We start from the raw sequence: 20817 nt of genomic DNA, 5'->3' as shown, positions 1-20817 counted from the left end.
ATACGGACATTTAATGCATTTCACACACTTTTTGGTTTTTCTTCAACACCCAAAAATAGTATTTTACTCATCAATGCATACACAGCAGTTTACTTTCTGTCCTCGCCAACCTCACGCCTCCTCCAATCAGCTGTGGAAGTGGGCGGTGCTGACCTGATTGTTATGACCCGTCCCCAAAATCACTTCCTGGACTTTTAAGACCACACATTTGTCAGACAGGGTTAGTTACTAGTATCTTTGCATTTGTCTCTCAGCGCACTTTAAAAAAAAAATATGTTTATGACTTTCCCAAACGCTCGAGGCTTTGGTTCAGTCAGCGTCCACTCCATTTATAAAAGTAATCTATATGTTCGTTGTTAAGGCTTGACTTGTTTATGATATAGCAGTGGAGGGAAGCTATAGGTAAGGATCAATCTTTCAAACTATAGCCATGTTTGTGTCATTGATAAAGTAATTGATAAATTAGGTTGTCAGAACAAGGTGCTGGGTTCAAACGGTGAAAGAATTTTAGCAAGAAGCTAGCTACTAGCCCAAGATGTACTCTTAAGGAGCCTAACGTTACTCCTTAAGGTCCAATGACCTTATAGGTTATTTTGGCAGCCAAAACTCCATCTAAACGTGAATCAATTCTCAATTACAATACGGTTTTAGAAACATTAAGCCCTCTACTTTCAATCACAAATTTAACAAATACAAAATATACACTTACTGTACACTGTTTTAACGGCTTTATCACAATTGCAGCTGACAGTATTTTTCAGTGACAACACGGTTCTGGCGGCCTTCTGCTGTTACACACAGTTGTTTGGAGCATGCTAGATAGCTTCCCAGCCTGGTCTCAGACGTAACATAGTAAATGTATATCCGGGACAGTCAAATTAGTGTGATATGTTCGGTTTGGTATGGTTACATAAGACATATGGTTATGGTTGGGGTGGGTGTATAACGCGAACGTTTAGCAACCCAAATGTTGCGAGTTCGAATCTAATCAGAGACACCTTTAGCATTTTAACTAATTAGGAACTTTTCAACTACTTACTACTTTTTTGCAACTACATAGCATATTAGCTAACCCTTCCCCGAACTCTAACCTTTTTAACTAACTCTCCCCCTAACCTTAACCCTTTTACCTAACCTTTTAACATAACACCTACCCAAACCTCTAGCCTAGCTAACGTTGGCCACCTAGCTAGAATTCGTATCTTATCATACGTTTTTCAAATTCGTAACATATACATTTAGAAAATTCGTAAAGTATAATACGAAATGGGTGATAGACATCCACTCATTAATACATACCTACGAAATGTAACATATCATACTGAATGGAGTGTATCGGATTTACGTACAGAGTAGTACGAGATGCTCTGAGATCAGGTTGGTCTTCAGTAAACATGAAGATATGGCAATGTGGTAACACTAACCGTATAAAGGTGTGAAAATTATTTCTCGCCGATAAGAAAGATAAGGTCCTTATGCTTCCAAAACCGTACGGCAAGCGATGCGTGTTGATGTTCAAACTGTGAGTCGGGGCTTTTAACAAAACTTCCACCCTACAGAAGATGCCTTCATCCAATGACTCTTGTGTAATGGAATGGAACTGAGTCACGATCAAGTTTGCTAGCTATTCACTTTACAGCAGCTTCATAGCTACAGTTTTCTCCCGATATTTGACTTGAAAATTCATTCAAGTACTTTTCCAGCATCACTTCTGTAAACACATAGCTCTACACTTCTGGGCTAAGTCACATGGTAAAACTTAGCCCTTGATCATGACTCTTAGTTCCATTACATTACACATAAGTCATTGGATGAAGGCATCTTCTGTACGGGAGAGTTTTGTTAAGAGCCACAACGCTTGGCCTGAACATTAACACACATCTCTTGCGGTACGGTTTTGGAAGCATAAGGATCTTATCTTTCATATCGGCGAGAAATAATTTTCTAAAAACTAAAGGTTAAATTGATACACACCTTTTATAGGGTTCCCACACATATTCCCATGTTAGAGCGCTTGTTTACAGAAGACAGAATGGACTACCTGTGCTAATTAGCTATCTGCCTCTTCGAACACCTGTGTGTAAACGGAAGATGGACGCCACAAATGTGTTGTCATTGAAAAATACTGTCGCCTGCAACTGTTAAAATCGGTTAAAACAGTGTGAAGTAAGTGTGTATTTTGCATTTGTGAAATTATTTTTGATGTGATATGAAAGTAGAGGGCTTTATGTTTCTAGAACCGTATCGCAATTGAGAATCGATTCACGTTTAGATGGAGTTTTGGCTGCCAGAGCCAGTCTACCTCTGAAAATAACCTGTAAGGTCCAAGGACCTTAAGGAGTAACGTTAGGATCCTTAAAAAAAGAGTACATCTTGGGCTAGTAGCTAGCTAGTTCAATCAGTTCGTTTGACCGTGTACTGACAAGCTAATTTATCAATGACATATGTTGCTAGAACCATAATTGAGAATTCACGTTTAGATGGAGTATTTGGCTGTTTTAACTTCGAGAGCCACTTCGCCCTTTAAACAGAACATGTAAGGTCCTTGGACTATAAGGAGAAACGTTAGACTCCTTTAGTCCAATATTGGGCTAGGTAAAACTATCCTGGCCTTCCTCAATTTGAAAATGATCTTTTTTAATTTATTCTACGCAAACATGAGAGCTGATTTATATGATTACAATTTGATTAGGCCTAATCAGAATGGATCGTGAGGTCTCTGTGCTGTTGCACTGCACCGCCTGGGGAGGTCTCCTGGAACCACAGGTGCAGGTGGAGCTTTCTGCCAGGTAAATTCATAATTCATTACTTTCAATCGATAGACTACTTCTAACAACCAACTAACTATAAAACCAGTTATCAAACACAATGGATCTATTGTCCTCTCCCTCCATCTCTCTCTCTCTTTCTATCCGTCAAGGTTTAACCGTCAGACAGAGCCAGCACTGGAGCGTCACATAGAGGAGGTGTGGACAGAGAGGGTGACCAGGGAGCCATGGCTTTTCAATGGGGCCAAATTCAGGCTGCACTCTTTCAGTCTGGCCTCCCCCCAGCCCTCCTGCCCACCTACACCCCAGCCTCCCTGCATGAATGGAGAAGGAGACAGAGATGGAAGGCAATGTAGCATTCAGAAGGAGGAAGAGGGCTTACATGAGACAAAGGGGAACACTGACTCTAGAAGAGCAGAGGTGCTCAGACACCAAAGAGATCAAATAGACGAAGTAATCGGCGAACGACAGCATAATGACATTGATTTGAATAGCTATAAGCAGAGAGAGGGGAACCTCAGAGACTCACAAACCTCTACCCCAGGGTGCGGAAACCAAGATCCTGCTGTGGGGAGCAGTGCAGCAGAAGCTCAACCCTGCCTACAGAGAGATGTGGGTGGGAAGGGTGAGGGGCCCACTCCCATCCTGACCCTGAGGTTGGGCCTGACCTGCTATAGGGACTTCCTGGGCACCAACTGGTCTCAGAGAGCAGGGGAGCTATGCCAGCGTGCGGAGGCGGAGTTTGGGGATCCCCTGGCTCTATTGGCCCAGCCGCTGGGGGTGGGTGGGGTCCTGTGTACGGCTGACAGACAGGTGGTGCTGATCAGGAGGAGCCAGCAAGTGGCCGAGGCAGGGGGGCTGCTGGACATCCCTGGGGGGCACCCCGAACCAAAGGTGAGACAGGGTGAAAGTTAAACCAATACTGTATGAAATGTGGTATTGTATCCTCCATACTTGTGAGGTTACTCATTCCAAACAAGTGTTGAACTGTATTCTATTTCCATTGTTTGCCATACTTATGGTAACTTACTTATGATATCTAATTACCTTAGCCGCCTCCTCCCCCTTTCCCCCAGGCTGTGTTTGAAGGCCTCGATGAGATGGACAAGATCAGGGTGGAGATGCTGCAGCGGATGGAAGAGGCTGTGGTCAGAGAGCTGTTCTCTTCTGTGTGCACTGAGATTAGAGACGAGGTGAGACGAAACCTAGCTGCTGGCCATGAGACTGAGTGGTCAAGGACAGTCTGTCTGCCTGCCTCCTTTGAAGCATTCTTTCTCTCTCTCTTCATCCCTCTCTCCATCTATCATTTTCTTTCTTTCTCTCTCTTTCATTAAGTTTGTCTTCATTCATCTCATTACGACCTCACTGTCTGTCTGCAGGTAAATGTTCCTCTTTGTTGTCTGGGTGAGCCGGTACTGATGGGCATCGCTCTGAATAACACCAGTGCAGGCAGACCCAGCGCAGAGTTCTACATCAGGTACTCACACAGGAAATTACATCATAGAAAAGAGCCCTTCATTATCAGGCCCATGTTTGGTAACTGTCCACAAAATGATAAGACATGCAGTATTATACAATTCCTATATTGTGTCGTGTCTGTCCCCAGTTGTTCGCTGACTTCCACAGAAGTTCGAGAGCTTTACTGGCAGGGGGGCGTCGAGGCCCAGGAGTCTACAGATATCATGTTCTTGAGCCAAACGGTAAGGAGCGCCACAACAGTTACCGTTATCTGTGAAACTGTAATCTGTGCATAAAGAAAATGTAATGTCTAAGAACACAGCAGAACAAAGCATATGGAAAGTGATCTTTCATCATTGAAACATAGATATTGAACAATGTCATACAAATAGTTTGTAAACAGTTTATTACACATTAATAACACCTTGTGTAATGAATCTCTGAACATGTCTTGTGAATTGAAGGAGGTGCTACGTCTAGACCAGAGCGCCCCCCTGTGGTCGGAGTTGTGTCCTTCAGCCAAGGGTGCAGTGCTGCTCTATCAACTAGTGCTGCCTGACCGAGAAGACAAAAGCAATCTATCACAGACTCCAGCTACGGCACTGGATAAAATTTCCAGATGATGAAATGAATACAATAGACATTTTCTTCAACGAAAAAGCAGCGATTTAATGTTGCTGTTGTTGCTTTAAGAGACAATACTGCTGTAGAAAGTTTAAGCCCCCTGCTATGAAAATGTCGAAGTAAACATTCCCTGATATAAAGTTCCAGCAGTATTACAGAAAAAGAGAACTCCATATGAACATTGCTTGATGTTTGACACTTAGGCACCTGGTGGAGGCACAATATTTCCCAACTTTGCATAAAAATGCTGTGATAATGTAAGAAATCTAACAAACATGTATAATAAATCTCTATAAAACCACCTGATGATTTTGCTCTTCTCTTTAGACGTTTAACAGTAACCCTGGTAATGGTAACTATCGTAAGCGTAGTTCCTGTTACCATAGTAGCCCTGGTCTTGGTAACCCTGATTCTTGTTGCCGTAATAGCCCTGGTCTTGGTAACCCTGATTCTTGTTGCCGTAGTAGTCCTGGTCTTGGTAACTCTGATTCCACTGAACAGAGAGGGGGAGAGAGAGAATAAAATACATCATTCATACTGTTCAACAGAGACCTTGACTGGGAGACTTTTAACATGTGAGACTGTCTATGGTGCTGAAAGATTGGACTGCACTTCCTCTCAGAGCTCTGTACACAGGTATGCTCTCTCTCTATTCTACCATCTACACTGTCTATAGCATTTACCTGTTTTGCACACACACCGGTACCAGGGTCTCAGTTAGGAAAATGTGGTGCAGGACATTTGACCGGCAGCATTTTAATGTACCGGACCCATATGCATTGGGTGCGTAACCTGATTAGGGCGTCCACCCACGGTACTCAGAATGACAAATCACATTTAGATTATGGTAACTCATCTTAACAGAACATGCAACTCGAGGATGCAATGTGCTCCTTACCGAATTCCGATGTGGAATTTTAAGATGTTAGAATAACTGTCCACATTTACTTTTCCTCAGCCAAGAAGACACTAGCAAAATCACTAGCCTAGGTCAATATACTAGCCCCCATAGTAGAAAAGTGAACCTATTCTATTGGTCAGCTTGTCGTTCTGTGCGAGAAAGAAATAGCCTATTCCAAACAGACTCTGGGACAGTTGTGGGACGATAGATCCCAAATTCATACAACCAGTAGGCCTAGGATACATCCAAAACAACGTTAAAAAGCAATGAGGCTCGTGCAACAGATCAGAGCGTTTAGCTTAAAACGTTGATCAACTATTATTTCAAGGCAGTAGGCTACGCGTGAATGTTCGTTCCATACTGCAATTTAGCAGGAAAGCACTGCACATGCAAGCGGTTTCATGAGACCGAGATGAATGCATCTGTTAGAAATGTAGGAAGAGTGGAGATAAAGATGGAACAGCTAGCATGGGTTGCTAATATGACTAGGATTGGGCCTTTGGCTACTGGACAATGAAATACATTTGAAAAACAACTAAACATGAGCTAAATAGGCTACTGGTTTCAATGGCATATGGAAGTCTTCATAAAAATAATTGCCTGCAAGTTTGATTGGATTTTGGCTAAGCTACTTTGAAGCAAGGTAAGACATGCCTCATAATGTAGTAAAACGTTCAGGTTTCAAACAATTAAGTATGTTTTCAAAATGCACATACTGCCTCCAGCTCATTGCAAAGTGGTGTGAAGCCTGCCTAGTTACCTATGCACTTGAATGGGAAGCACACTTCAATTACCAGTTGAGAAATAAAAATAGTAGCTATTTCTAATCTTGGCCATCAAAACTGTTTTTAACACGCAATTGCATTTAGAATTGTCGCACAATGATTGGGCTTATAAAAGCACGTTTCACTCCAGTAGCAACAAACAAGCTGTGTGATGAGCTGTAGCAGCAGCTCTCATGCTACATTGACAGATATTTTAATCAATGAATAGGCTAAAATGCATTTCCGCAATGGGATTTGTTTTCTACTCCTGGACAATTTGCCGGTGCCATTTTTATTTATCGGCTTTTCATATTGTTTTCGGCCAAAAGCCGGCTATTACCGCTAATGGAAACCCTGACAGGTACCCAATGTGCATGCCTGTTTGTGTGTGTGTGTACCACTACCTGTCTGTAGCATGCTTCCTGTCTGTAGCATGCTTCCTGTCTGTAGCATTCTTCCTGTCTGTGGCATTCTTCCTGTCTGTAGCATGCTTCCTGTCTGTAGCATGCTTCCTGTCTGTAGCATTCTTCCTGTCTGTAGCATTCTTCCTGTCTGTAGCATTCTAGCTGTTTGTTGTAGTTTAGCTGTCTGTTGTACTCCCTGTATGCTTCATGGCTAAAGTCGTTGCTGCGGTACTGGTAGTTTGCTCCATTGAACGTTTCATCCTGCCAGATAAATATCACAGAAATGTGTGGCATCATATACCCCTGCCTCTAGATTATACTCCTCTGCCTCTAGATTATACACCCCTGCCTCTAGATTATAAACCCCTGCCTCTAGATTATACTCCCCTGCCTCTAGATTATCCTCTAGATTATACACCCCTGCCTCTAGATTATACTCCCCTGCCTCTAGATTATACACCCCTGCCTCTAGATTATACACCCCTGCCTCTAGATTATACACCCCTGCCTCTAGATTATACACCCCTGCCTCTAGATTATAAACCCCTGCCTCTAGATTATACACCCCTGCCTCTAGATTATCCTCTAGATTATACAACCCTGCCTCTAGATTATCCTCTATATTATACACCCCTGCCTCTAGATTATACATTTACATTTACATTTTAGTCATTTAGCAGACGCTCTTATCCAGAGCGACTTACAGTTAGTGAGTGCATACATTATTTTTCATACCCCCATTATATACCCCTGCCTCTAGATGATATCCCCCTGCCTCTATATGATATACCCCTGCCTCTAGATGATATACCCCTGCCTCTAGATGATATACCCCTGCCTCTAGATGACATACCCCTGCCTCTAGATGATATACCCCTGCCTCTAGATGATATACCCCTGCCTCTAGATGACATACCCCTGCCTCTAGATGATATACCCCTGCCTCTAGATGATATACCCCTGCCTCTAGGACTTTGGTGGAGCTCTCATTTTTGGGATTTGAGTTGGTTAATCTTGTTTGTTCTTACCTCCGTGTTTAGGGGATACGTCTGATCCAATTTACTATGCCTGGTGTCATAATGGTGCTTAACATTGGCACTTTTCACGAGAGCTACGGACTCACTGCATATCAGGCACATTGGTTTTGTGCTAGTTGCAGGGAGAATGAATAAATACTGTTCCGTCCACTCGTCTTTGAATATACGGTTTTCAGAGTCAACTTGTCTTTTTTTTTAACAAGCCATATTAACAAAGATCCTGGTAACTAAGCTCCTATCTGTGATATTTACAGTTGAACCACGATCAAATCTTTCAGTTTCTTTCTGCCTGCTTGTCCCAAGGTTCCGCTGAGGATATTTGGATTCATGTGATTGGGTAAGACGCAGTCTCTTGTATTTGCATATAACCCCGGCATTGTATTAGACGGGGCACTAGTAGAGGTGGGCGTTGCTTCGAGAGAGAGAGCGAGAAAGAGCGGTTGTTGAGTTAAAGAGGCCGCCGCGCCCGGTTGATTTAGTAAAGCTGTCTAAAAATAATGTATTGACTTTTATGTAACAAAATGCGATGTTATCCGGTCTGGATTGACCCCTCTCTGTGTCCGGCCAGTTGGGTTTGGCTGCTCTAGATCATATACACCTGCTTCTAGGTTATATACCACTGTCTCTAGATTATATACCCGTGCCTCTAGATCATATACACCTGCTTCTAGGTTATATACCACTGTCTCTAGATCATATACACCTGCTTCTAGATTATATACCACTGTCTCTAGATTATATACCCGTGCCTCTAGATCATATACACCTGCTTCTAGGTTATATACCACTCTCTAGATTATATACCTGTGCCTCTAGATCATATACACCTGCTTCTAGATTATATACCACTGTCTCTAGATTATATACCCGTGCCTCTAGATCATATACACCTGCTTCTAGGTTATATACCACTGTCTCTAGATTATATACCCGTGCCTCTAGATCATATACACCTGCTTCTAGGTTATATACCACTGTCTCTAGATTATATACCCGTGCCTCTAGATCATATACACCTGCTTCTAGGTTATATATCACTGTCTCTAGATTATATACCCGTGCCTCTAGATCATATACACCTGCTTCTAGGTTATATACCACTGTCTCTAGATTATATACCCGTGCCTCTAAATCATATACACCTGCTTCTAGATTATATACCTGTGCCTCTAGATCATATACACCTGCTTCTAGGTTATATACCACTGTCTCTAGATTATATACCCGTGCCTCTAGATCATATACACCTGCTTCTAGGTTATATACCACTGTCTCTAGATTATATACCCGTGCCTCTAGATCATATACACCTGCTTCTAGATTATATACCACTGTCTCTAGATTATATATCCGTGCCTCTAGATCATATACACCTGCTTCTAGGTTATATACCACTCTCTAGATGATATACCCGTGCCTCTAGATCATATACACCTGCTTCTAGATTATATACCACTGTCTCTAGATTATATACCCGTGCCTCTAGATCATATACACCTGCTTCTAGGTTATATACCACTGTCTCTAGATTATATACCGTACCTCTAGATCATATACACCTGCTTCTAGGTTATATACCACTGTCTCTAGATTATATACCCGTGCCTCTAGATCATATACACCTGCTTCTAGGTTATATACCACTGTCTCTAGATTATATACCCGTGCCTCTAGATCATATACACCTGCTTCTAGGTTATATACCACTGTCTCTAGATTATATACCCGTGCCTCTAGATCATATACACCTGCTTCTAGATTATATACCTGTGCCTCTAGATCATATACACCTGCTTCTAGGTTATATACCACTGTCTCTAGATTATATACCCGTGCCTCTAGATCATATACACCTGCTTCTAGGTTATATACCACTGTCTCTAGATTATATACCCGTGCCTCTAGATCATATACACCTGCTTCTAGGTTATATACCACTGTCTCTAGGTTATATACCCGTGCCTCTAGATCATATACACCTGCTTCTAGATTATATACCTGTGCCTCTAGATCATATACACCTGCTTCTAGGTTATATACCACTGTCTCTAGATTATATACCCGTGCCTCTAGATCATATACACCTGCTTCTAGGTTATATACCACTGTCTCTAGATTATATACAGTGGGGAAAAAAAGTATTTAGTCAGCCACCAATTGTGCAAGTTCTCCCACTTAAAAAGATGAGAGAGGCCTGTAATTTTCATCATAGGTACACGTCAACTATGACAGACAAATTGAGAAAAAAAAATCCAGAAAATCCCATTGTAGGATTTTTAATGAATTTATTTGCAAATTATGGTGGAAAATAAGTATTTGGTCACCTACAAACAAGCAAGATTTCTGGCTCTCACAGACCTGTAACTTCTTCTTTAAGAGGCTCCTCTGTCCTCCACTCGTTACCTGTATTAATGGCACCTGTTTGAACTTGTTATCAGTATAAAAGACACCTGTCCACAACCTCAAACAGTCACACTCCAAACTTCACAATGGCCAAGACCAAAGAGCTGTCAAAGGACACCAAAAACAAAATTGTAGACCTGCACCAGGCTGGGAAGACTGAATCTACAATAGGTAAGCAGCTTGGTTTGAAGAAATCAACTGTGGGAGCAATTATTAGGAAATGGAAGACATACAAGACCACTGATAATCTCCCTCGATCTGGGGCTCCACGCAAGATCTCACCCCGTGGGGTCAAAATGATCACAAGAACGGTGAGCAAAAATCCCAGAACCACACGGGGGGACCTAGTGAATGACCTGCAGAGAGCTGGGACCAAAGTAACAAAGCCTACCATCAGTAACACACTACGCCGCCAGGGACTCAAATCCTGCAGTGCGAGACGTGTCCCCCTGCTTAAGCCAGTACATGTCCAGGCCCGTCTGAAGTGCATTTGGATGATCCAGAATAGGATTGGGAGAATGTCATATGGTCAGATGAAACCAAAATATAACTTTTTGGTAAAAACTCAACTCGTCATGTTTGGAGGACAAAGAATGCTGAGTTGCATCCAAAGAACACCATACCTACTGTGAAGCATGGGGTTGGAAACATCATGCTTTGGGGCTGTTTTTCTGCAAAGGGACCAGGACGACTGATCCGTGTAAAGGAAAGAATGAATGGGGCCATGTATCGTGAGATTTTGAGTGAAACCCTCCTTCCATCAGCAAGGGCATTGAAGATGAAACGTGGCTGGGTCTTTCAGCATGACAATGATCCCAAACACACCGCCCGGGCAACGAAGGAGTGGCTTCGTAAGAAGCATTTCAAGGTCCTGGAGTGGCCTAGCCAGTCTCCAGAACTCAACCCCATAGAAAATCTTTGGAGGGAGTTGAAAGTCTGTGTTGCCCAGCGACAGCCCCAAAACATCACTGCTCTAGAGGAGATTTGCATGGAGGAATGGGCCAAAATACCAGCAACAGTGTGTGAAAACCTTGTGAAGACTTACAGAAAACGTTTGACCTGTGTCATTGCCAACAAAGGGTATATAACAAAGTATTGAGAAACTTTTGTTATTGACCAAATACTTATTTTCCACCATCATATGCCAATAAATTCATTAAAAATCCTACAATGTGATTTTCTGGATTTTTTTTTTCTCATTTTGTCTGTCATAGTTGACGTGTACCTATGATGAAAATTACAGGCCTCTCTCATCTTTTTAAGTGGGAGAACTTGCACAATTGGTGGCTGACTAAATACTTTTTTTCCCCACTGTACCCGTGCCTCTAGATCATATACACCTGCTTCTAGGTTATATACCACTGTCTCTAGATTATATACCCGTGCCTCTAGATCATATACACCTGCTTCTAGGTTATATACCACTGTCTCTAGATTATATACCCGTGCCTCTAGATCATATACACCTGCTTCTAGATTATATACCTGTGCCTCTAGATCATATACACCTGCTTCTAGGTTATATACCACTGTCTCTAGATTATATACCCGTGCCTCTAGATCATATACACCTGCTTCTAGGTTATATACCACTGTCTCTAGATTATATACCCGTGCCTCTAGATCATATACACCTGCTTCTAGGTTATATACCACTGTCTCTAGATTATATACCCGTGCCACTAGATCATATACACCTGCTTCTAGGTTATATACCACTGTCTCTAGATTATATACCCGTGCCTCTAGATCATATACACCTGCTTCTAGGTTATATACCACTGTCTCTAGATTATACCCGTGCCTCTAGATCATATACACCTGCTTCTAGGTTATATACCACTGTCTCTAGATTATATACCACTGCTGCATGGTTTCCAATCTGGCCCACTGCTATATCAGCAACTCTCTACTATATCATTCTAGTCTATTTCTGTCCTATCCAATAAACTAATAATTCTAAATCAATGAAAAAATCACAAAAATGTATGAATTAATAAAGCGGAACAGAAGGAAACTATGTAAAGGTGAAGTATATCTATCAGAGGTTTATTGGATAGACGAAGACTCACATATCTGAGCTGCTGTGGTGCCCAGTACTGCTGATGACCATACGGGTATGGCTGGCCCTGGTTGAACCATGTGCAGTCCCAACCTACAGACAAACAAACCAAAATCAGTAATGTTATTGCTGTAACCATAGGTACCCCAAGGCATGACATATTACCAGACCAAACATATTAAGGAATAATTACACAGTAATAGCGGCACTCAAGTTTCCCCCCAAATATATATACATGTTTTCATCAATCATTCTCCCTGACCTCTCAAGTCACCAGCAGCCACTGGATTGTACCCCCCGTCCGTCTGGCCCTTGGGGAGGGGGTTAGGGGGGTTATAGTCTCGCGTGGCCATCCTTCCAAATCTCGTCTTGTTAAGGTGATAAGATTGAAGTCCGAGGCTAGAGGGGTTATTGTATCGGATGCGGGGTTTCTTCCGTTGTTTAGGGGCGGAGGAGACAGGGGGGAGCAGGCTTTTCGCCTCCTTTTTGTACCCCTCCAAGAGAGCCTGTGACTCCTCTCTGGCTAGCTCCACAAACAGCACCTTCTCCAGCAGGTCCCCCTGCTCTGGCAGAGTGCAGCTCACTGGGGGGGAGGAGAGGACATCAAGACAGCATCAAAAGCAACCATACCTTCAGTTAGGTTCTCCTTTCACTGTATAGGCTTGCATAGTATGTTACTCCATTAAACTTAATCTGTGTGAAAACTATGCAACTCAGAACAACTCAAAGATTGATATGCTGCTACTCTATAGACGTTTTTGAATTGTGTAAATGCTTACGAAAGTATCCTTAAAAAGGTCATTGCTCATCTTCTGTATCGTATTTCCCTGACCTTTGACCTTGTGGAGATCAGTTTCAGGGATCTGGTCCCCCTCCTCCTCCTGTTGCTCCTGCAGACGCCTCTTCCACTCCTCTTTAGATGGGAACACCACCACCGCCCTCCGCCTGAAACCCCCGAACCACAGCAGCCTCTGGCGCTGAGCTGAGGGGTGGACGTTGGGCTGGGGACAAAGAAGAATACTTTATTGTCCAATTGTCTTTACAGAGAACTCCAATTCCTATTTTTTGCTCGGGGTTATTTAGGAGGGGGAGAGGTGGAGAGGCAACAAAGAGAGGAGTGGAGAGAAAGATTGTCTAAACCAGGGGTGTCAAACGTATGGCCCGCGGGCCGGATCAGGCCCGCAAACGGGTTTAATCCGGCCCGCGAGATGATTTTGAGGAAAAAAAAAAAAAAAAAAAGTTTTTTTTTTTTTTGTGTAAAGTATAAAAATGGGCTGCAATTTTTCAATAAAATAAACTGCTGTTACAATTGCGTCCACTGGATGGCGCAATAGCAATTGTGTTAAGCAAGCAAACTGTTTATACCGGGGCAGAGCAAGTAGGTCAAGCACGTGCAGCCAATGAGCTACTTTGTTTTGCCCGCGATATTTATTACGGCTTCTACTTTTAACATTATTTGCTTTGGCACCCTCATTGCCCCAATATGTCTCTGTCAAAAAAGAGAAAAGTGGACGCAGAGTGCAGAGTGTTCCAAGAAAAATGGTCATCCTATTTATTCACGGAATTGAATGGGAAAGCTGTATGTTTGGTGTGTTCAGAGCATGTTGCAGTGCTGAAAGAATATAACCTTCGTCGCCACTATGTGAGTCTTCATGCCGACAAATATGACAACTTTCAAGGACAGCGGAGATGAGAGAAGGTGAATGAACTGTTGGCGGGTCTGAAGAAACAGCAGTCTGTGTTTACTCACAGCCGAGACATCAGTGACGCTGCAGTGAAAGCTAGCTACCTCATTGCTAATGAAATCGCAGTGGCTTCAAAACCATTTAGTGAGGGTGAATTTGTAAAAACATGCATGATGAAGGCAGCGGAGATTGTGTGCCCTGAAAAGCGGCAGGCTTTTGCAAATATCAGCCTGACAAGAAACACAGTTGCAGACAGGATTTCCGATCTTTCAGTCATTTATTGCGTTTTCGGTTGCAATTGATGAAAGCACGGACATTACAGATGTTGCACAACTGGCCATTTTCATCCGCGGAGTTGATGACACATTGACCGTCACCGAGGAGTTCGTGGAGTTGGTGCCGATGACAGATACAACGACAGCAGCTGATATTTTTACCGCACTCGTCGGCGCGCTGGACAGGGTCGGAGTGGACTGGTCCCGCGCTGTCAGCCTGGCTACAGATGGTGCGCCCTCAATGATCGGGAAAAAAGCAGGCGTTGTGACAAAGTTCAGAGAGAAAGTGCAATCTGCAAATGGAGGACGTGATTTTTTGACTTTTCACTGTATTTTGCACCAGGAGGCTTTGTGTTGCAAGTCATTAAAGATGGATAACGTTATGAAGGTGGTCATCCAAACTGTTAATTTCATCCGATCCAGAATCACCGTCAGTTTGACAGCCTTCTCAGAGAGAAAGACCACACCTATGGCCTGCCATACCACACTGAGGTAAGATGGTTAAGCCGAGGTGCTGTGCTGAGGCGTTTCTTTGATTTACGAGAAGAAATTGAACAGTTCATGGAAGAAAAGGGCAAACCAGTGTTAGAATTTCATTCCGCAGAATGGATGCAGGACCTTGCATTTATGGTGGATGTTACAGAGCACCTGAATAACTTGAACAAACAGCTGCAAGGGCGCAACAAAGTTGTCACGCAGTATTATGACAGCGTACGTTCTTTCAAGTTGAAGCTGTCATTGTGGGAGACGCAACTTGCCGGTGGTGATGCAGCTCACTTCCCCTGTCTGAAAAATGTGTGCGCGACCCAACATGTGGCAGACATGAAGCGGTTCAAAGATAAAATAACGGGACTGTTACGGGAGTTTGAGCAACGCTTTCAGATTTATGTTGATGTTTTTATGTTGATGTGCTATTGTTTTTAATTGATTTTATTTGTATATTTAACCTATTCTTGACTCTGTGGTTCTTGCACTTGTTTGGGGAACAGGATTTCATTATTTTTATCTACATTTCTGCCTGAGAAATGACACCCTGATATAGTTCTGTGATCTGTGATATACTTCTGTGAATCACTGAGGCATTGTGTGTTTGTCTGTTCTTTGTCCTCAGAACTTTCAAATAACTTGAGGTGTTTTATGATTAATAGTGATGTTGTGCTTTTGGACACTGTCCTCAGGCTCCAGCTTTATGTTTATATGTTTTTATGTTGATGTGCTATTGTTTTTAATTGATTTTATTTTATTTGTATATTTAACCTATTCTTGACTCTGTGGTTCTTGCACTTGTTTGGGGAACAGGATTTCATTATTTTTATCTACATTTCTGCCTGAGAAATGACATCCTGATATAGTTCTGTGATCTGTGAAACAGTTCTGTTAATCACTGAGGCATTGTGTGTTTGTGTGTTCTTTGTCCTCAGAACTTTCAAATAACTTGAGGTGTTTTATGATTAATAGTGATGTTGTGCTTTTGGACACTGTCCTCAGGCTCTAACTTTATGTTTATATGTTTTTATGTTGATGTGCTATTGTTTTTAATTGTTTTTATTTTATTTGTATATTTAACCTATTCTTGACTCTGTGGTTCTTGCACTTGTTTGGGGAACAGGATTTCATTATTTTTATCTACATTTCTGCCTGAGAAATGACACCCTGATATAGTTCTGTGATCTGTGAAACAGTTCTGTTAATCACTGAGGCATTGTGTGTTTGTGTGTTCTTTTTCTTTAGAATTTTCAAATAAACTTGACATGTTTTATGATTAATAGTGATGTTGTGCTTGTACTATTTTGGACACACTGTCCTCAGGCTCCAGCTTTATGTTGTATGTTGATCGTATTAAAACAAAGAAAACAATCTGAAGTTGTTGTTTTTAAGTTATATATATACCATGATTTTTCCGGTCCGGCCCACTTGGGAATAGATTTTCCTCCATGTGGCCCCTGAGCTAAAATGAGTTTGACACCCCTGGTCTAAACTATCACATTTTAATTATGATAGATTTTATTCCTGGCCTATCAGTTAATACACCATCCCTCTTTCAGGGAGCTAGCCTATCAATATTTAGCGCCCTATCAGCAGACCCTGCCTCCCCTGGTTGTCCTATCAAATATCTACCTACCTGGTCCAGGATGTAGTTGCGTGGAGTCTGAGCCGCCACCTTGATCAGCTCACTGAGACACTGAGAGGCCTGCTGCAGCCTGCTCTCTCTACGACCCTGCCCCTGTGGAGAGGAACACATAGGTACAGCCAACAACACACAGACACACAGACACACAGACACACACTTTTGGAAGTTATATAATCAATACGTGAATAAAACTATGAATAGTGTTAGTGTTATAATGGTGTTTTAATGGTGCAATAATGGTGTTATAATGGTGTTGTAATAGTGGGTAGTTGTGTGTCTGGTGGTCTGACCTTCATGCAGGGTAGGAGGCCTGCGGTGCCCAGCAAGGTGTATCTCTTCTCTGGGTGTTGCTTCATGTGAGCCCTGGCCCAGTGGGTCTTACCTGCCCCTGGCAGACCAACCATCATCAATACCTGAGGAAGAGAGAGGAGGGAGAGGGGTAGAGAGAAGAGGGAGAGAGAGGAGGGAGAGGGGTAGAGAGAGGAGGGAGAGGGGTAGAGAGAGGAGGGAGAGGGGTAGAGAGAGGAGGGAGAGGGGTTAGAGAGAGGAGGGAGAGGGGTAGAGAGAGGAGGGAGAGGGGTAGAGAGAGGAGGGAGAGGAGGGAGAGGGGTAGAGAGAGGAGGGAGAGGGGTAGAGAGAGGAGGGAGAGGGGTAGAGAGAGGAGGGAGAGGGGTAGAGAGAGGAGGGAGAGGGGTAGAGAGAATAGGGAGAGGGGTAGAGAGAGGAGGGAGAGGGGTAGAGAGAGGAGGGAGAGGGGTAGAGAGAGGAGGGAGAGGGTAGAGAGAGGAGGGAGAGGGGTAGAGAGAGGAGGGAGAGGGGTAGAGAGAAGAGGGAGAGGGGGAGGGGTAGAGAGAAGAGGGAGAGGGGTAGGGAGAGGGGTAGAGAGGGGTAGGGAGAGGGGTAGAGAGAGGAGGGAGAGGGGTAGAGAGAGGAGGGAGAGGGGTAGAGAGAGGAGGGAGAGGGGTAGAGAGAGGAGGGAGAGGGGTAGAGAGAGGAGGGAGAGGGGTTAGAGAGAGGAGGGAGAGGGGTAGAGAGAGGAGGGAGAGGGGTAGAGAGAGGAGGGAGAGGGGTAGAGCGTAAATAAAGTGCACACAGGCCAGAGGATAGAGTTCATGTTAGTGCTGGCAGCCATTGCTCTGCTCTGTTCTGCTCTCTCACCTCACACTGCAGTTTGGAGGTTGGTGGGGTTGGGGCACTGAGCCTTTGTCCAGCAGGCAGGGAGGGGATGGGGGTGTACCCTGCAGGGCTGGGGTACCAGGGGGGAGAGGTGGGGTCCAAGTTGAGGGTGATAGAGGTGTTTTTGCAGAGGACGTGGGGGTACAGCACAGAACCCCAGAGAACAGCAGGACTCAGGTGGAACGCCACTCCCATAAGGCGACCGTTCTTATGGAAGGAGAGCTCAACTCCTTCCTCCTTAGAGAAAGACTATGGATGGAAAGATGCAGGGAGACACGAACAAACCCATAAACACAAAGCGAGGCACAGATGACTACAATAGTAATTCCAAGGTTTGTATTTTTTAGATTCTAACTGTTATCATTAAAATGGCATTTCAACATGTACTGTATTCAAGAGAGTGAAGAAAGGGAGGGAGGGGTTAAAAAAACTAGTGCCACTCACAGCATAACAGCCAATGACATCGCCCTCTGAAAAGGGCTCTCCAAACTCCTCCTCTTTCCCAGCCGTCACTTTTCTGCCCCTAGCGTCGTAACCGTAAGACAAGTCCACATCACCTGAATGAGAGACAGAAAGAAAAAAATATGCACAAATCATACTGAAACACAGTATTTTATTCATAAGACTCAAAGAAGTACCTCTGTTAAACCAAGGGACATTTATAACCAGAACATATCCACATAATTGTCAAATTGTTTGTTGGAAAAACATTCAGTCCTTACCCAGCATCAGGCTGGAGTTCCAATGCTCCACTGACCAGCCCAGTCTCAGACCATGGTGCTCAGGGTCCTCAGGGTCCAGTGATGGGGACACCAGCTTTTTGTCAAACCTAGCCTCGAAGCCCACCCTCCCCTGGTGAGTTCCGTGTGTCAGCCTGCATCCAGACCACAGGAGAGGGCAGCGCTCCCAGAACCTTGGCTGGCCGCTGCAGCCGTCCCGGCCCACCTCAAAGTGCAGGTCACCGCCGTCTGTGGAGATTGGGGAGGGAGCCCAACTGACCATTATCCAGCGTTTGCACTGACATCACACTGGTCAACCATGGCATTGAGAGAGAGAGAGAGAGAGAGAGAGAGAGAGAGAGAGAGAGAGAGAGAGAGAGAGAGAGAGAGAGAGATCCTTCATAATTAAACTCACAGGAGTCTAGTCTGACCCGTCCTTCTTCGGTATCAACACCATTACTCTCAGGCTGAGGCAATGGGGATTTGGCCCTGTGTAGAGAGACAGAGAGTGAGTTTGGTCATGTTTAAAGACACTCATCTGATGGGTAGGGGATAATTTCCCCAGGCTCACTCAGAAAACCCTGCAGAACTTGAGTCATGGAGGAAAGGTACTGTAAGTATACCTGTTGTACTGGATCTCCTCCTTGAATTCGTAGTAGGCCCGGCCTCTGGTCATCTCACCCTGAGCAGGCCTCTTCACCCACCGCTTCTCTCCTCCACCTCCAGGCCTATTTTCCTTGGCTTTCTCCATGTGAAACACTGCAACGAGAGAGGGAGAGGAGGGGGTTATGATTGATTGATTGATTGATCACTCTAAAAGTGTAGGCCAATGTACAACATTGGTTATAAACCTGTAACATATGGATACCAGGGTTGGGGTCAATTCCATTTAAATTCCAGTCAGGAAGAACACTAAAATTCCAATTCCAATTCTCTTCAATTAGGATTTTTTTGTTTTTTTTCAATTGGAGTTTGGTTCACTTTTTGAATTGACTGTAAATAAAATGGAATTGTCCCCAACCCTGATGGATACAATAAAAATAAGCATTACATTATTCAGTGTGTGTCATATCATATCTACCTGTGTCCTGGCTGGTCTGGTCACTGGTCACAGAGACAGATCCCAGACTGAGGCTGGGTTCAGTGCTGCTCCCTCTCTGTGCTACCATGGAGAGACTGTCCTCCTCCTCCACAGCTGATCCGGCATGCTCTTCTTTAGACTGCCCAACAACCAACATACTTGTGTCTTGATACCCGATGTCTATCAGTGATATCTGTGATGTATTAAATGTATTTTGAATTGGACTGGTGCTCATGCTTGCTGTGTTCAGTTGTTGTTGGTTTGATGTCGTTTTCTCCTCCTCCATTGCTTCCTGTGTGGCAGTCCGTTTGGAGACTCCAAGTGCACGTTCCTCCTCACTCTGTTGTTCTTGAGCGCTCTCTTCTTGGGTGACATGTTGCTGTTGTTCAACTTGTTGATTTAACGAGGTCTGATCCATCGACCCTTCTTTGTCTGCCGTGGTTTCTGCACACAGGCTCATGGCAAAAGTGCTGATTACACACACGTCTTCCAATTGACTTGTTGACATGTTATCAAGTTCGGCTGCTGAAATTGCAGGTGCCTCTGTGTCTGCACCGGTGGGAGAACAATCAGCTCCAGGTCCCACCATCATCTCTGAACTTGCCGCGCCTGCAACGTCTCCATCGTGTCCAGTGACTTTCGCCTCCTCTCCCGGTAGAGGGAATTCTCTCTCCATCGCTAACACTGTGGATGCTCTGGGTGACTCGTCATCTTGTGGCTTCGGCTCTTCTCCAAGACCAGGGACTCCCTTGTCTTGTCCAAGATCGCTTGATTCTGGAGCTTGCAATTTAGCTTCGAAAGCGGACATCAAACGCCCAACAAGTTCGGCCTTGAGTCCTTTGGTGTCCAGTCCTCTCTCTTTGAGCATGGCTCGTAGTTCGGCCACTTTTAGCCTTTTGACTTCTGACAGTTTCATTTTCCACTGAAATGTGCGTTGCTTTTATCAAGTTAAAAAAGTTACTTTACCTCATGAGCTTCCAAATGACTGTTCTGCAGTAAAAAACTTTGGTAAAAGCAAGCGACTGCTCGCAGCCAAAACACACCCAACGACTGCTGTACTGTAAAATTCAATATGCAGTTCTACTCTCTGATTGGTCCATCGGGAAAATAACCCGCCTTGATATCCAAGCCCTATCTGCTATTGATGTAAATTGGGACCGCCCATAGACACGTCTCATTCCGCTGGACTGGGTTGACCAATCACACTTGCTTTATTCACCAAATAAGCGCAGATCTAGGATCAGCCGAAGTTGCTCAACCAATTGAAATGTTTGTCTACGAATGATCTAGAAACAAACAAAACTGATCTTAAATCAGCATCGGAGGGCA

At 43.8% G+C, this 20817-nt stretch overlaps 2 protein-coding genes across 2 annotated transcripts; one reads left to right on the top strand and one right to left on the bottom strand.

Annotated features, from left to right (window-relative positions):
* Positions 1-188: 188 nt before the first annotated feature.
* Positions 189-5151, top strand: nudt22 (nudix (nucleoside diphosphate linked moiety X)-type motif 22). The gene is made up of 7 exons (XM_084147440.1): positions 189-402; positions 2693-2789; positions 2921-3662; positions 3845-3961; positions 4148-4245; positions 4375-4468; positions 4691-5151. Exons 2-7 carry the CDS (start codon positions 2704-2706, stop codon positions 4847-4849), a joined length of 1296 nt encoding a protein of 431 aa, XP_084003566.1. The 5' UTR covers positions 189-402; positions 2693-2703; the 3' UTR covers positions 4850-5151.
* Positions 4617-20570, bottom strand: LOC311105323 (uncharacterized protein). Its single transcript, XM_084147439.1, has 12 exons — positions 19489-20570; positions 19031-19166; positions 18823-18896; positions 18411-18656; positions 18133-18245; positions 17671-17937; positions 16803-16925; positions 16504-16605; positions 13254-13422; positions 12684-13004; positions 12432-12514; positions 4617-5343 (listed from the first exon to the last, which is right to left on the bottom strand). Exons 1-12 carry the CDS (start codon positions 20402-20404, stop codon positions 5182-5184), a joined length of 2712 nt encoding a protein of 903 aa, XP_084003565.1. The 5' UTR covers positions 20405-20570; the 3' UTR covers positions 4617-5181.
* Positions 20571-20817: the final 247 nt, after the last annotated feature.

Source organism: Coregonus lavaretus (assembly GCF_964263955.1).
Source record: "Coregonus lavaretus genome assembly, chromosome: 29".
Taxonomy (NCBI): Eukaryota; Metazoa; Chordata; class Actinopteri; order Salmoniformes; family Salmonidae; genus Coregonus; species Coregonus lavaretus.
Note: the sequence above shows the minus strand (reverse complement) of the source record. Positions and strands in the feature narration are given on the sequence as shown.

Bases quoted from the DNA above. Each gene is read 5' to 3' on its own strand.
- LOC311105323 (XM_084147439.1), bottom strand. From the start codon at position 20,404: ATGAAACTGTCAGAAGTCAAAAGGCTAAAAGTGGCCGAACTACGAGCC. The intron at 13,423-16,503 runs GTAGGTAGATAT...CTTTGTCCCCAG, and splicing joins GCAACTACATCCTGGACCAG to CCCAACGTCCACCCCTCAGC. The intron at 5,344-12,431 runs GTGAGTCTTCGT...CTCTCTGTTCAG, and splicing joins CACCACAGCAGCTCAGATAT to TGGAATCAGAGTTACCAAGA.
- nudt22 (XM_084147440.1), top strand. From the start codon at position 2,704: ATGGATCGTGAGGTCTCTGTGCTGTTGCACTGCACCGCCTGGGGAGGT. The intron at 3,962-4,147 runs GTGAGACGAAAC...GTCTGTCTGCAG, and splicing joins GCACTGAGATTAGAGACGAG to GTAAATGTTCCTCTTTGTTG. The intron at 4,469-4,690 runs GTAAGGAGCGCC...TGTGAATTGAAG, and splicing joins TCATGTTCTTGAGCCAAACG to GAGGTGCTACGTCTAGACCA.